The sequence below is a fragment of the Eschrichtius robustus genome, chromosome 7 (genome assembly GCF_028021215.1).
Source record: "Eschrichtius robustus isolate mEscRob2 chromosome 7, mEscRob2.pri, whole genome shotgun sequence".
Classification (NCBI taxonomy): Eukaryota; Metazoa; Chordata; class Mammalia; order Artiodactyla; family Eschrichtiidae; genus Eschrichtius; species Eschrichtius robustus.
In genome coordinates, this window is record NC_090830.1 from 8,313,315 (window position 1) to 8,329,054 (window position 15,740).

The 15,740-nt window shown below is 36.2% G+C and overlaps 1 protein-coding gene across 1 annotated transcript in view; it reads right to left on the reverse strand.

The window, feature by feature from the left end:
* Positions 1-15,740, reverse strand: part of RYR2 (ryanodine receptor 2) — a 535,211-nt gene that overhangs the window by 69,221 nt on the left and 450,250 nt on the right. Inside the window, exons 82-85 of the mRNA XM_068548931.1 lie at positions 9,116-9,215; positions 7,767-7,846; positions 3,477-3,553; positions 2,602-2,675 (exon numbers count right to left, since the gene is read on the reverse strand). Of these exons, the coding sequence (XP_068405032.1) occupies positions 2,602-2,675; positions 3,477-3,553; positions 7,767-7,846; positions 9,116-9,215 (331 nt within the window). The remainder of the gene's footprint in view (positions 1-2,601; positions 2,676-3,476; positions 3,554-7,766; positions 7,847-9,115; positions 9,216-15,740) is intronic.

Genomic DNA, 15,740 nt, shown 5'->3' on the forward strand with positions numbered 1-15,740 from the left:
TTTGCAATACCAATGCCATCTTTGTTATTATCCTAGCTTGAAGAGTAAACATTTGCTACTGTTTCTACTGTTCTTTAAATGCGGTCTCAAGAATGAAAATTTGTTTTTATGGTAGAAGGTTTTTAATGTGTGATATTTTCAAAGGAATAGAGAAAAACTGTATAGATCTCTCAATACTTGGAAGGGAAGTGGCAGAGCCCAATGGCTAAGATGAGACCCAGCCATTCATAGCACACACTGGATCGGCACTGATTTTCCCGTGCACCACTTGGTGCAGCCATAAAGCCACAGTATGTCCAAGACAGAAATGCCACAGGGAGTCTATTGCACACATTCATTCATTTACACAACAGCTGCAAACACTGGGTCCACCAGAACTTTTTTTAAATGAAAGAACAGAACCAAACAAATCTAAAACCATCATTTAAATGCTTGTTGCCCCTTCAGGTCTAATATGTTAATAACTGCACATCCTCATAGGATGAGGAAAAAAAAAAAAAAAAAGGAAAGCTTGATACATAAGTTTTAAAAGGAAAAGGATGCATAATGATGGAAAGTAAACAATCTACTTGTTAAAAGGGTCTATAAAAGGAAAAAATGCATAAAAACTGTCATTATCAAGACTGTACACAAAGCTAACAACAAATAAAGGAGCAAATGAAGAAAAGGCAGTTCATTTTTAATAATTACCACGCTCATGAGTGATGACTGAGGAAGGGAGAATAGTACATTGACGGTAGTTGAAAGAAAAGGAAATGGGAAAAAGAAAGAAGTTGAGAGTTTGTTTTTGCTTTGCTGTTTGTAAGGAAATAAAATGGAAAACGTGTTAATCAATTTGGGCAATTATTTTTGTGTGCCTCTTTAAAAAGAATAAACTAATCAAACCAATCTCGTATTGAGAGACAGAACTAATTCTCACATTAGGAGGGTCACTCTCATCAAGTGATTTCTGATTTGGGACTCACAAATGTTATTCTCATCTGTATCTGGTTGACAAAGCCTAGGAGGCCCAGTAAAATAAACCTGTGTGGTCGCTATTTCTTTGTGCGGAGCTGATGTAAAGAGTGATTCAGAATGATTAATGGAATTGTGTTCAGAGCCTCTGGTACATTAGGTAAAAACTGCAGGGGAAAATGAAATTGATTTCTAATTCCATGACAGGGAAGTCAGACTTTGGATAGAGAACTGACTCATTTTTAGGCACTTTCCAGCTGGAAAATGCACAGGACTTCTGTGAGACATTAGAGGCATGCAGTTAATGGGACCTGGGATTTGTCATGACTCTGAGTTCTCCAGATGGGCCCCTCAAGGCCAGGTATTGTTAACTGTCGACACAAAGGTTAGTAATGAAGACATTTGGCTTGATGTCCATTTTCAAAAAACCTAAGTGAGTTCAGAATTCTGCTGGTGATTTTTCTTGAAGGTAGCTAACCCAATTAAATAACTGTGTGACGAATACTTGATTACTGAACCTATACATTCAAATGCCAAGCAGAAAATAAAATTACACAGGTGAAATATACAGAAGCAGCAGCGTTAGCATATGTATAAATGATAATCTTTAAAATACCGGAAGAAAAATGCAGCTAACTTTTTTTCCTATTGTGAGAACAAAAATATACAGAGATAATTAGAGAGATTAGTTAGTTCTAAAATATTTCAGAAAGGCAAGCAGACTACAAATGGCAGAGGGGAGAAAATTTAGTTTTTGCAATAAGATTAGTTTTATAGAAGACCCAATGTTCCAAAACTAATACACTGATAAGATGACAACTCCAAACCAGACCAAACAAACAAAAACAGATAAACACACAGGGCCTTACTCAAACTAAATTAATTTAAAAATCAAACACAAAAGAATAAAAACAAATCAAAACCAAAAATAGTGAAGATACTTTCTTCTTAATAAATACCAAAACGAATGCGCAACTATAGTTATTTCTGCTTTAAATGCACTGTGTGCTAAATTTTCTAGTTCATACATCTATTTATAGAGAGAAAAGCTCTAAGATTAGGTGAGTCATTATTGTCATGCACATGTAAATTAAGTGATCAGAGTTATTTAAACACAAAAATTACTCTTTATTTCATTAAACAATTTGGACTTGCAAAGACATGGATATATGAGATAGAAGGATAATTGGGCTAAAAGAGAGGAGACAGTAAGACTAGTGGTGGATTGAAGGATCCACTAGTGGTGGATTGAAGGATCTGAAAGCATCACTATCCTAAGGAGACAGAAGAATTTGAAAGCCTGACAGTTTGCTAAAGTGGCCAAAGAAAGTCAAACATTTTCTAATGTGGCTCATCCATGGGCTTTAGAATTTTATAGATAATTCTCTAATAAGGGATATTTATTTACTTACTACCCAACTAGGGGAAAGGCCACTGACAGTAGGTCTGGAATAAAAAGGAGTCAATGACCAACATGGAAGATTGGGTTTTGGGTGTGACCTGAATGAGTGTCTAACTATGAACTTTTAAATGAGTCACGTAAGCACTGTGTCCCTTTAAAGATAACCTTGTATCTCTCTGTATTGCAAAGGTAATTTCAGGGAAGAAGTGGGGACACGTGATGCTTTTAATTTAAGTGATCAATACCTGATCCTTCCTCGGTCACCATCCCAAGTCCTTCAGCTTTGTTTTGTCGCTCAAATGCGTTTAGGTCAAGGACACTGCAATAACAGGGAGGAGAACATTTAGAGGCCTAACAGAACGTTTTCTTTCTTCAGGAGAGCAAATGTCTAAAAACTGAGTATCGTGAAACGTGAACCAAATGTTATCAGATACTGAAAACATACACTGACTCCATGCCTACCAACCATATTTTTCTAGTAGCAGACTAGTTTCTCTCCAGGGTCCACACTGACATGATCCATGTGAAAGTCAAGCATATGGCATTGATGGGTTTCAACTTTGGGAGAACGTTACAAAGCTAGCAGACATACTGAAATATAATTAGAATGATCATGTTTTTCCAGTTGGAATAATAACATTAAGTATGTGGCGGGTTCCTTAGCCAAATGCTGTCAGAATGATTTCAAGTACTGTAAAAAACAGGAAATGATGAATGTGATCATGATGATCATGGCTAAGGCTCATTCATTTAGGGCAGATGAGAAGTGGTCTAATGGCTCCCAGATAAAATGAAGAAGAATTTTGTTTTTTGTCTTTTAAAAATCATACACTACTCATTTCCAGGTATGCAGAATACACATTAATTCTCCAAGGTTCCTATTTAAGCACAGGGTAGACTATTTTAAGACATTATTAACGTGGAACAATTATTAATTAAGACATTACTAACACCTAACAGCAAGATAGAACATAAGACACTTCCACACTTTTGTCCCACTTAAAAGTGTGTTTAATCATTAAAAATTCTTCTATGTATAAGTGCTTTCGGTAACGTAAAACAAGTACTTTAAAAAGTACAACCATTGAGTGGAACCAAAGCAAGAAAAGCATGTGCTTACCTGCATGACTGCATCAGGCCAGCAAGGCTCTGAAAGAAGCCCACATCCTTTTTCTCCTTGAGGTAGTCAAGCATTTTCTACAGTAGATAGATAAACCACATGGTCACTTATCACAAATCTCGTTTTTTGTTAAATAAGAAACAATAAAAACATCCTTTGATTCTGAAATAAAGATAAAAAATATCCAGTGCATACAAACATGACGAACGTCACCTTGACCACGAAATAGTGATAAGCATGTCACAGCAAGACACTTGCACATATTTCTAAGTGCAGCAGGACATACACATGGCTTGGAACAAGGGAGTTGCTTTACAAAACACCATAAGCAGCATAAATATCAGGGGGAAATAATACTCTTAATTCTCTTCATGTCACTCTGTAAGTATCTGGAGATTCAGATACTTAGTTCAAGTTTACCGGGAAGAGGGCCCACCTGGATGCTATTCACAGATTTCATTACAAAAGTGAGTTCCTTAAACAGCGTTCCAATCCGAGAGCTCTGATTACCATATGCTAATGTTACAGACAGAAATTCAGTTTCCATTACCATGGTCTCTAAACCCAAGGACTGCTGGGAATCATGTGACTAGTAATTTTTCTCCTCTTTTCTCAGAATGATGTCCAGATTCTGTGGTCAACATTTTGGTGAAACATAAATGTAAAAAATGCTAAAGCAATGCATGGCTCCCACTTGTTAGTGTGTTGTTACATGCCACGATGAAACAGCTACTTTGAATGTAGATACAATGTGCTGGAGGTTTCAGATAAGAAGTACTATTTGCAGGGCAGGAATAGAGAGGAAGACGTAGAGAACGGACATGTGGACACAGGGCGGGGCAGGGGGAAGAACTGGGAGATTGGGATTGACGTACGAGCGCTGCCATGTGTAAAATGGATAGCTGGTGGGAACCTGCTGTATAGCGCCGGGGGCTCAGCTCGGTGCTCTGTGGTGACCTAGGGGGTGGGATGGGGGGCGGGGAGGTCCAAGAGGGAGGGGATATATGTATACATATAGTTGATTCATTTCATTGTACAGCAGAAACTAACACAACATTGTAAAGCAACTATACCCCAATTAAAAAAAAAAAGTACATACAAGATGATAAGATGACAGAGGCACACCAAAGGTTTTAAGAAAATAAAGACACTGCTCTTCTCTGAATCTTGACTAGACGGGATTAATTCCTATTATCAGAGCTATCTAGATAGGGCTCAGCTAAGCAGTCAAGATATTGGTAGTACTCTTTTTTCCAGAAATCAGAGAGTTAAAGGTAATACAAAACTAAATATGTGAAGGCTGTATACACATACACAGTGTATATGTATTTGTGTGTGTGTGTATATATATACACACATATATGCATACACCTACACATGCACAGATACACATAAATACAGACACACAAAACCGCAGAGCCATTTTGGGGTGTGTGTGTGATAACTTATTGGTCTAATAAAATATGAAGCACTTATTAATCATTGGCCTTTTAAAACAAAATGAATATGGGTTACAGGGTCAAAGGGGAGTGGTGGAATATATATCTGAAGGTTTAAGGAAAAAAGAAAAGATCTGTACAGACGATGAGTACATTTATTACATGGTCTCTCAAGGTTCCTTTTGGCTCCAAGGATTTCTGAATATATATACTACACAATTAAGGTCTTTTGAAGCAATACATAAGTCAAGGGGAATTATTTATTTATAAGTATTGTGGCGAGATTAGGTTGGTTTTCTTTATTTTTCCTTTTTTAAAAAAAGTCATGTAGTCATTTACTATGGAAATCAGAAAAGAAAATCTGTAAATTGGATGGGAGAAAATTCACCTTTATTTTTACCAACTTCTAACTGAAATTTAGCATTCCTTTCAACCAGTAATCTAAGCAACAAACACTAGGATTAGTAGTAGCTACGATTTTGTCACCAATAAAGATTTCAGGTATTTTCATATCACATTACAGCTGTTGCAGCTATTTAAAAATATTTAGACACGTCTTTTCTTCTCAATAATTATTAGACCAAGTACTAGATCTTTTATTTAATGAGTTCATAAAGAAACATATTACTTTATCGAAAACCTATTTTATAATATTTTGATAACCACATTTCAATATACTTGGTTTCCTTTGTCAATCTGTGTAATTTTAATTTGTGCACTTATAAACGTTACACCGAGAGGAGGCCAGAGATTTCAACGAACTGTCAGAGGCAATAAAAAGCTAAGAACCCTCGCTTAGGTGATGTCTACGTTCTCTTCCAGTACTAACATGTAATGATTATATTTACAGAAAAAAATACACAATTTGAGAACAACGTAAAGATGAATTTTATTCACCTAGTCCAAAACTTGACTAACCCAAAAGAAACCTTCAAATTTTCTCTGCTTGTCTTTTCTTAGACTCAAAGGTTTCTAGGAGCCTATTCCTAGCTTTGTGCCACTGTAGTGATGCCGAGGTTCACAGCAACTTGAAGTCAAACATCCTGAAGTTCTCATTTGCCTTCCTTTCCTTCAATGAGGGCAGCCTTTTACCTGCCTGACTAAAACTTACCCAAGAAAGAAACAGTTATTAGTTCCCTGTTCAACCGTTCTTTCTCATACAGAAGCCAAGATACAAAAATAAGAGAGACATTATAGTTTTAGAATAACACAATCTGATGCTTATATTATGTTGTGCTTTGTTGTTCTTCAATGAGCGTAAGATTTTTTTCTGAGCTCAGAGCCACACTGTTGGCCATGTGAATGTTGTCCCCAGAGGTATGCAGTACACACCTGTGACAGTCTTTTTTTAAGTCACTCAAATACTCTTTTTTTCTTTAGTGAAGTATAGTTGCTTTACAATGTTGTGTTAATTTCTGCTATACAGCAGAGAGACTCAGTATATATATATATAAGTGTATATATATATATATTCTTTTCTCATATTCTTTTCCATTATCACAGGATATTGAATATAGTTCCCTGTGCTATACAGTAGGACCTTGTTGCTTATCCATCTATATATAATAGTTTGCATCTGCTAACCCCAGACTCCCAATCCTTCCCTTCCCCACCCACCCCTTCCCCCTTGGCAACCACAAGTCTGTTCTCTATGTCTGTGAGTCTGTTTCTGTTTCATAGATAGGTTCATTTGTGTCCTATTTTAGATTCCAAATATAAGTGATACCATACGGTATCTGTCTTTCTCTTTCTGACTTACTTCGCTTAGTATGATAATCTCTAAGTCCATCCATGTTGCTGCAAATGGCATTATTTCATTCTTTTTTATGGCTGAGTAATATTCCATTTTATATATGTGCCACATCTTTGTTATCCATTCATCTGTTGACGGACATTTAGGTTGCTTCCATGTGTTGGCTATTGTGAATAGTGGTGCTATGAACACAGGGATGCCTGTATCTTTTTGAATTATAGTTTTGTCTGGGTATACGCCCCTGGAGTGGGATTGCTGGGTCATATGGTAATTCTATTTTTAGTTTTCTGAGGAACCTCCATTCTGTTCTCCATAGTGGTTATGCCAACTTACATTCCCACCAACAGTGTAGGAGGGTTCCCTTTTCTCCACACCCTCTCCAGCATTTGTTATTTGTAGTAAGTCACTCAAATACTCTTATTCTAACAAACTCAACAGACCTTGGCCTTCAGTTGGATATGGAGATTGCATCCTTTGTCATAACTGGTTGAAGTTATCAAAATCCCAGTCCAGATAATGTCTAACTTTTAAACAGAACATCGTTACAAAACTTGGTTGGGAAGTGATTTTCTCATATCTTAGGAGAATAGAAAGAATTACAACTAGAAAAATTCTTAATGGTGCATTCTGTTTACATGTTAACCTAGGAGGCAGCTTTGTACCAAATATACAACAAAATCTTAAGAGTCAATTTTTAGGAGATACAACACTATAAAACATGTTACCAAACTAGGCTCCCTAGGTAAGGGTATTTATTTTTCACTATTAAAACAAACCAGCTGCTTTACGCCAACTTATTCACATGAAATGCAGCATTGCCAATGATGACACCGTATGACATGACTTCAGACTTCTAAACAGAGTTATTATTTTTTGTGCTACCTAGAAGGGGTGTTTATTGTGCTACCTGGGATATATTTGGATACTGGGACAAGATGACCATAAAATAAAGGCACACTTTACATAGAAAATGAAAAAAAAAAAGTACAACTAACGTACAACTAATAGTTCTTTTAGGATGACTACAATAGTTCAACAGGACGACTATACAGTCCATCTCTTCGAAAAGCACATTATGTGAAAGGCTCAGTGACATACCTGCTGTACTGTAGAGTTCCCGCCATTTAAGATAGCAATTCCAAGTTTCAAAGTAGCGGCCACCATGGGTCCAGTTTCACCTTAAAAATACAAAATATTGTGCTCCTTATCACTTCACCTGCTACATTAACCAATTCTGTCTCAAAATGTGCACTTTTAAAGTCATTATTCACCTCCTACAAACCTATGTCATGGTGGAGAGGGACAGACTGACTCATATAACAACAACAAAAAAGAATTAAAAGAGTCATAATGAATATTTTGCCACCAATGTTTTTCCTAAATTCTGTGTAATATGTCCATGATTGAAACTACATGAGAACACAGAAAAAACGAACAGGAAGAAACAATTGATTTTGAAATACTGACACCTAAAATTCTTAAAATTCAAAACAAATCATGTGTATTAAAATAATATTGAAATGAATATGAGCTACTTAAAATATTCTCCTTCCTCCCTCAAGAATAGTATGTTTGAACAACTCTTACAATTTCCATTTCATCACTTTTATCTTAATATGTTTATAGCCTTGCTTTATTAGGATGACTAGTCACCATTTTAAGTTATTTGAATAATAATAACAAAATTTTAAATCCAAGCAGTTGTCTATAATTTAGCATATTATGTTTTATTTTTACATTAGTCGCCTCCACTTATCTTAGAAATGAAATAATCCCTATATTTGGAGAGGGGTGCTTAATAACCACCATTACTTTTCCATTCCATTAAAATTACAGTAAATAGTTTTCACAAAGAAGGTATTAACAATGTAAGAAAAATCAGCTTGTACTGGCTGGCTACTGAAAAATGCAACAGTACTTGAATTACTAAAAATGACTCACTTAAAAAATCTAAACATTTATATCAAGGGCCCCGAGGGCCGAGTCCAGCTTGGCACCTGTTTTTGTAAATAAAGTTTTATTGGAACATGGCCACACCATTTATTTACATATTGTCTCTAGCTACTTTCATGCCACTCTGGCGGAGTTGAAGAGATGCCACAGAGGCCCCAATGGCTCACAAAGCCGAAAATATTTACTATCTGGCCTCTATCAGAAAACATTTGCCCACCTCTGATTTACATAATCAGTTTGTTAGAGTTGTGTCCCAATATAATTTCCAAAACTTAATGAACAGAAATAAACAATCTCTTAGTAAGATTCTGATTAAAAAATAAAATCAACATTGAACTTGGTAAGAGAGGTGGCATTTGTGAAGTCACCTGACCTAGTCATGAACAAGAAATTCAGGGACTAAATAAATCGGTAGAATTTTAGTAAGGGCGCTCCTAGGAGTAAAGGGGAAATCTACAGAATCGGCCCTTCCGAGGCAGAGCCAAGAGCCTTACCTTTGCTGGCACTGATGGTCTGCAGCACCATCTCAGCCGCACCGCGGTCGTGGAGTCTGGCTTGTTGGTACAGAAGCTTTTGCTTTTCCATTTCTTTTTCCTGAACACAAATCCCAACCATTTATGTTGCAGCTATCACTAAGCCGAGCAGCTTTCTATAAACCATATTTTCAGTCATCTCTTCATGTATGGGCTCTATGACAACATTATGGACCATTTCAACACCAACAATGTTATTCAACAGATGTTAACATAGTCAACTCTTGGGTTTTTTTCCCTTTATATTTCTTGTGATAGACTTTTGGTACTGATTTATCAGGATGAATTTTCTCAATTGTAATGATTGGATTAGTCCAAAGCCTGTATCATACTTTTGAAGTACTGTACTTCATCATTGAAACTTGCACTTTCTGAATGATACATTCGTGCATCAGTTTGTCACGTGTTTAATCATCTCCCAAGTCATGGTCATAACTTGATACTGCTCAGCAAATGGCTCGAGTTGTAAGTTATCACTGAATGACAGAAAAACATTAACTGAGGACGTGTTAGAGTTTAAGCAAAATCGAAAGCTGATATGGATAAAAAGGTAGGCTTCAACTAAGTAGTGGACATATGATAACAGATCTCCCCAGTCCCCTCCCAAAGAATAAAAGAAGCAATGTGCCTTTATATTTTGTATTCTCTGGTGGTAACAAACGATACTGCATGGTACTGCTAGAGCAATGGCTAGAGTTTGTTCTTTTCCACTTAAACTACCACTGAAAACATACAGAAGGAAATCAAAATAAAATATAAAGGCACAGCAAGTTCAAGACTGGTAGGATCATTCACTTGAGCTATCCAGTTCGCTGGAGAATTGAGACGGAACCAAGCAGTATAAGTTGCAGAATGAAAGTTGCATAGAGCCCTATGACAGCGCGTCCATCAAATGGCGTGGTAGAGAAGCTTAGTCAATGGGACATGAAACAGTCAATTAGTATCATGTCCATAAACACAACGGCCAAAACATATATGACCTAAGAGCAGGAAGAGCTGCAGCAGAGGTAGCCAGAGTGACAGCTTTGCTGCCGTAAACTTTCCATCCAAAGTACGGAAAATAGACACTGGAAGATGGAAGAGGTTTAAAAAATGAAGGCTTGCTAGTTACAGAATATGAAAAAGAACATAAACTAAAAGGAGGGGGTAAAAGAAATGGGCTCAAACAAATGAAAAAAGAAACCTTTAAATCAAAAGCAACCAACACAGACATTTATGCTGTTACCAGAGAGTTCTCGCCGAGGCTGGCAAATTTGTCTCTTAAATCTTTGATAATATCGTGCTGCGAAAACAAAATTGATCAGGGTTTTTTTTCACACTATAGTTAGAGCTCCTGTGGTTAAATTTTTATTTTTTCTTAAATTATGTGATAGGCCTAAATGGAAGCAGAAAAAAGAAAAAAAAAGAAAAAAAAAAGGCAGCTTTGCTTTATATGTAGCCATGCTAACATCTAAAAGGTTTGCCTTCATGTTTAAACCTCTTCCTGTGAAGTCAAAAACAAAACGAAAACAAAACCACACAGACACACAAAACTATATTGTCATTACAACAGAGTTTCAGAAAAACTGAAAGAAGACCCTTTTGTCTGCTCTTCAGGTGCTATTTCAAATTAGTGAGCAACATTTGATTCTTCCTTTTAGACCCAACAATCTTTGACTTTCCTCCCGTTGCCAGAGCTATTTCTGGAACTTTTACTTCCTAGCTTAACCAACTCCCTTCGTGAAAGAGCTTTCCAGTAAAACTGATAAGAAATTACTGTCTTAAGGAACTGCACTATTATTTTCATCAACTAAAGAGGCAAGGGAGTTAGAAAGAATGATTCTTCTATTGACTCAATACAACATAAAAAGATAGTCATCAGGAAATCCAAAGAAGATGGAAGATGGTAGCATGCCATATATTCTTGAGGAAAAACAAATACAGAAACCCTTCACCATTTGTGCTCCAAAGTAGGGAGACCAGCTCAAAGATCTGCCAGAACAACCTGCACAATAGATTCTAAGGTCCCAGCATCCTCTTCAGTAACTGAAATCACTCATGATGGATAGACCTCAGGAGGACCAAGAAACACAGGATATCAAATTGCCTTCTTTACAAAGTAAACTCGTGAGCAAAGATCACGCTAATTTTCCTTAGATAACATCTAAATTTCAAGAATAATATTTCGGGGGAGATGATAAGAAACATTTGAAGAAAAAATATCGAGCAAAAAAACACACTCTGATCTAGAGGCAGGAAAATCATATTTCATAAAGAGGGATCAGGTCGACCACTCTTGAATTTCTTTGTTGGAAGCTCTCTCTTGAAGAGCATCTTTAATGCTATTTCTTTTTGTACTTTGTTGTCCCCTTTGAAAACTGCTTCTGGGTATATAATTTAATCCTTCATTGGAAATTTTATCATGACATAAAAAAGTAAAACTTTAAAAGTGAAACTAGAAAGTTTTCAGGCAATAAAATGATGGATTATGTGGAAAGAAAAAAATTCTTTCATTTCAAATTTACTGCAGATTAGCTTTTCTAACCAAATTGGAGATAGATCTTTTAAAAAGTATCTTATTCAGGGAAATAGCACCTTGAAAGTACTTTTTAAAGGACCTTTTTAAAAGTAGGGTTCCTCGTCCCGCCGCACTCCAAATTCCGCTTGAATTCCTGAAGGGTCTTAAATATAACACTATACCTTCAACCTGTAGTTTAGTCTTTAAATTATTCCAAGGTTACAAAGGGAAAAATGCTTCAGGAATTGTTGTTTCTCCCAAACAAGAAGATTGTCTCAGTATTTTATTGATATAGCAAACTTCTACATTTATATGATTTTATGTAGACTCCTGGAAACCTTGGAATCACTAGTCCTGACAACCTGCAGCAAATTAGCAAGACTCTGTGGCATGGGTTTCTGGATTAATCACATTCTTGGAAGGCTCTACTTTGTGTCCCTAAATGCTTTTCATCCCTCAACACTTTTTTTCTTCATCTAACTGTATTATGTATGATTGTGTGATATTTTAAATACCAAATGAGGAAAAGGTAGAGACACATATACATGTACAGAAGCTAGACATTATTTTCTATAAATCATTTTCATTGTGACATTCCTATACTAAAAAAGCATGCAGTTTATTTTCTTTTTCACCCCTTCACAAAAGATCAGAAGTAACGAAAATTTGCAAGCTTCTGATCAGTATTTATGCCCTTAGAAGAGTTATGAAATTGCCCTGAAAAATGAACTTACTCAAAAACAGCAAATCAGACAGTTTTAAAGGTGGATTTTACCCCTGAGAACATCCAGTTCAAAGCTTTCAGTCCAAAGATGAAAAGGCTGAGGTACAGGGTAATTAAATGCGACCTGCTGAAGGTCACCTGGTTAGCACCCAGATGGGAACTCAGGTCTCCTGCCTTGGGAGGTTCTGTGCTCATTATGCTAAAAGATTTCCTCTCATTGGGCTTCTCTGACTTGATTTTAGTAAGGAAGTGAAATTGATTAAATGTAATGATAATAGCAAATACTTATAGAGTTTGTTACGTGATAGGCAATGTTCTGAGTGGATTATATACATTAACTAGTTTAATCCTCATCACAATCCTATGCAATAGAGACCTTAATTAGTCCCATTTTATAGATAGGATAATTGAGGCTTAAGATCATACAGCCATATGGTGGAGCTGGGATTCAAACACAGGTGGTCTATTCGAGTGTCTCTGCTCTTAATGATTCTGCTGTATCCCATTTCCTGTAAATAATGTGGCCAAGCATAAGCTTCAACTGGGATTATTTTTTTTAATTTTTATTTTATATTGGAGTATAGTTGATTAACAATGTTGTGTTAGTTTCAGGTGTACAGCAAAGTGATTCAGTTATACACATACATGTATCTATTCTTTTACAAATTGTTTTCCCATTTAGGTTATTACAGATTATTGAGCAGAGCTCCCTGTGCTATACAGTACGTCCTTGTTGGTTATCTATTTTAAATATAGCAGTGTGTATATGTCAATCTCAACTGGGATTATTTTTAAAAACAATAGCACATGAAGTCAAATTATTGTGCATGTCAAAAATGCACAATTATATGTTTAAATATGTGTTATCTACATACTCACATGCTATTTAGGTCTGCACATTCACATGCATAAATTACCATACACAATATAGAGGACTGTGCTTTTTTGGAACTTTGGAACTTTCCTTGTATCAGGACCAGTACTCCAGGCCACACTGAACCCCCTTCTCTCCAAGTCTTAGCGACTTGCCTTGCTTCTGAAGTACAGTGGCCCTAGAAGTGGCTTGCACCATTACTGTGTTTACGAAAGCTGGCTCTTATCACCACTACCATTGTCTAAGGAAACCACATGCTGATGGAAATGGAGAGACTGCAGTGCCTGGACACTCGGCAGGCTGGACCCAAGCTGGCTCTGGCTTCCCCAGGGGTCACCTGGAAGAGCCGGTTAATATCAGCAGGAAGTATGAAGAAATTAACACCCCGTGACCAATAAGATAGGAGGTGGGACGAAACCAGCAGATAAAGTGCTCCTTGTTCCTAAAGCCTCTCCAGGGGCATCCGACACAATCTAGCAACTAGCTGTATGGCTGGTTAGTTGTGGTTAGCTGGTCAGCTCAAGAATGCATTACTGTGTTCTCTCTGCTTTCCTGTATCAGTTCTCATTTTCCCTCACTCTTACTCCCCTGAGATTGTAACACCTCCAACCCCAGTAAAGTGTTAGCAAATAACCTCTTTGCTCTGTTTTCTAGGGAACATGCTCTAAGACAGGAGGGTATTACTGCAGATCAACAATTTCAGTATATAAAAATGCAGTTGGCAGATTGCAGCAATAAGCATGAGTATTGGAGAACACTGGCCATGAAAATTCCTTCCCCCTCTCCCCTCTATGATTCAACAGTATGACAAGAAACTCAACACTCTAGGGTCCATATTCTGACACCACAGAGCTTCCACAGTAGAAACTAAAGAAGTGTAAATTTTCTTGATAAAAGAGAGAATTGTTTCAATGTTTTATATCCATAGCTTTATCTTCAATTTTTTAATATTTAATGGTTCTCTTTGGTAAGATTCAGGAAGCCCTGCTAATCTAAATTGCTGTGTTCCTATGAACACAAGTAAATAAGCCCATTCAAAGATCAAATTATGTAGCTACTGGAGAGGGAACATCTTATATAGCCAATTCATTCTTGTAGAATTACCAAAAAATTGAATTCTATTCAAATTTAGATCATTAGAGGGGCCAGACAAAAGTGCTTTTATCACTGTGTAGAGCTATATAACATCAGTCCTTAAGACATTTTAGACCTAAATGGATTCTTTCACACATAATGGTACATACTTTGGAATATGAGCTGGGTATTGGCCTGAGTACTTAGTGAGTATGATGTCATTTTAGTTATGCCTGAGGCCCATCTGGGAGACAATATAGGTTAGTCCCCTAAGTTTTTATGACAAAATATCAACTCTGTCACAGGCATATTTGGCATTTAAGACACAAGAAGTTCTCTTTAATCAATAAGACAGAATGATAGCACCTCAGGGACTCACCAGAGAACTTATCTGTGAATTAGAAACTGGGCATTTGCCAAAGAATGATGCAACTTGCTTAATACTTGAGAAAGATGGTCTAGAAGGCGAGTTAATGGTCCATTCCTCTAGATTTACTTAAGCTTCACTGTCATTAATTTAGGTTTTTCCATAAGTAATAAATCTACATTAAAGTACTTAATTCAATGAAAGCATTTGTGCGGAATATTATCATCGAACGTTGCACCCTCAGATTTGAAAGAATGGCAGTAGGAGAAGCAACCATCAGAAGCATGTTGCTGTATGTTTTGCAAAATCATCATTTTAAAATGTGGTCTACTGTGGTACCAAAGTTCTTTCTTGTTCTACGTGAGAAAAACCCATCGTGCTCAGAAAAGTCATTCGACTTGAAATATTACTCTTTGTTATTATTATTATTTGTTTTGGCTTATGAAAAGTTCAAAGCCGAATAAAGCAATCCACTGTAGTAATTAACATTTTGGGTAATTGCTAAAACGTTTCTTCCCTTTCAATTAATATTGGCCTCTTTATAATATTTAACTGTCCTTTTTCATAGTTTTAATATTGAAGTAGTCTCAAGTCTAAAAAGGATTATATATAATTACTAACTAAATATGCAATTAAATTTTCAAATAAGTAGTTGTAGGTAAATATACATATAAATAGATGAATCTGGGAATTAAATTATCAACTTAAGTCAGGCAAGTTTTAACAGGATCATATCAGTAAAACATACATGTGATGGAAGAAGAAAAGAGCTGGTAAATACTAGGCATTTTAGCCTCCACTCCCTGTTTTCCATGTTTTTTGAGCTTTATTTACGTTACTCCTCATGGAAATTTTCTTTATAATGCTACCTTTTTATATCTACTTCTTTCTTCTTCTCAATATTCTTATAATTTAAGTGGAAAGTACAGCAAATATTAATAATCAGCCAGTTATAGGGATAAAATTCAATTAGCACACTATGTTATTCCCAAATTTATTTAACATAATTTGTTTTAAGAATTACTGAAACCGCCAAGCGACCTTTCAAAT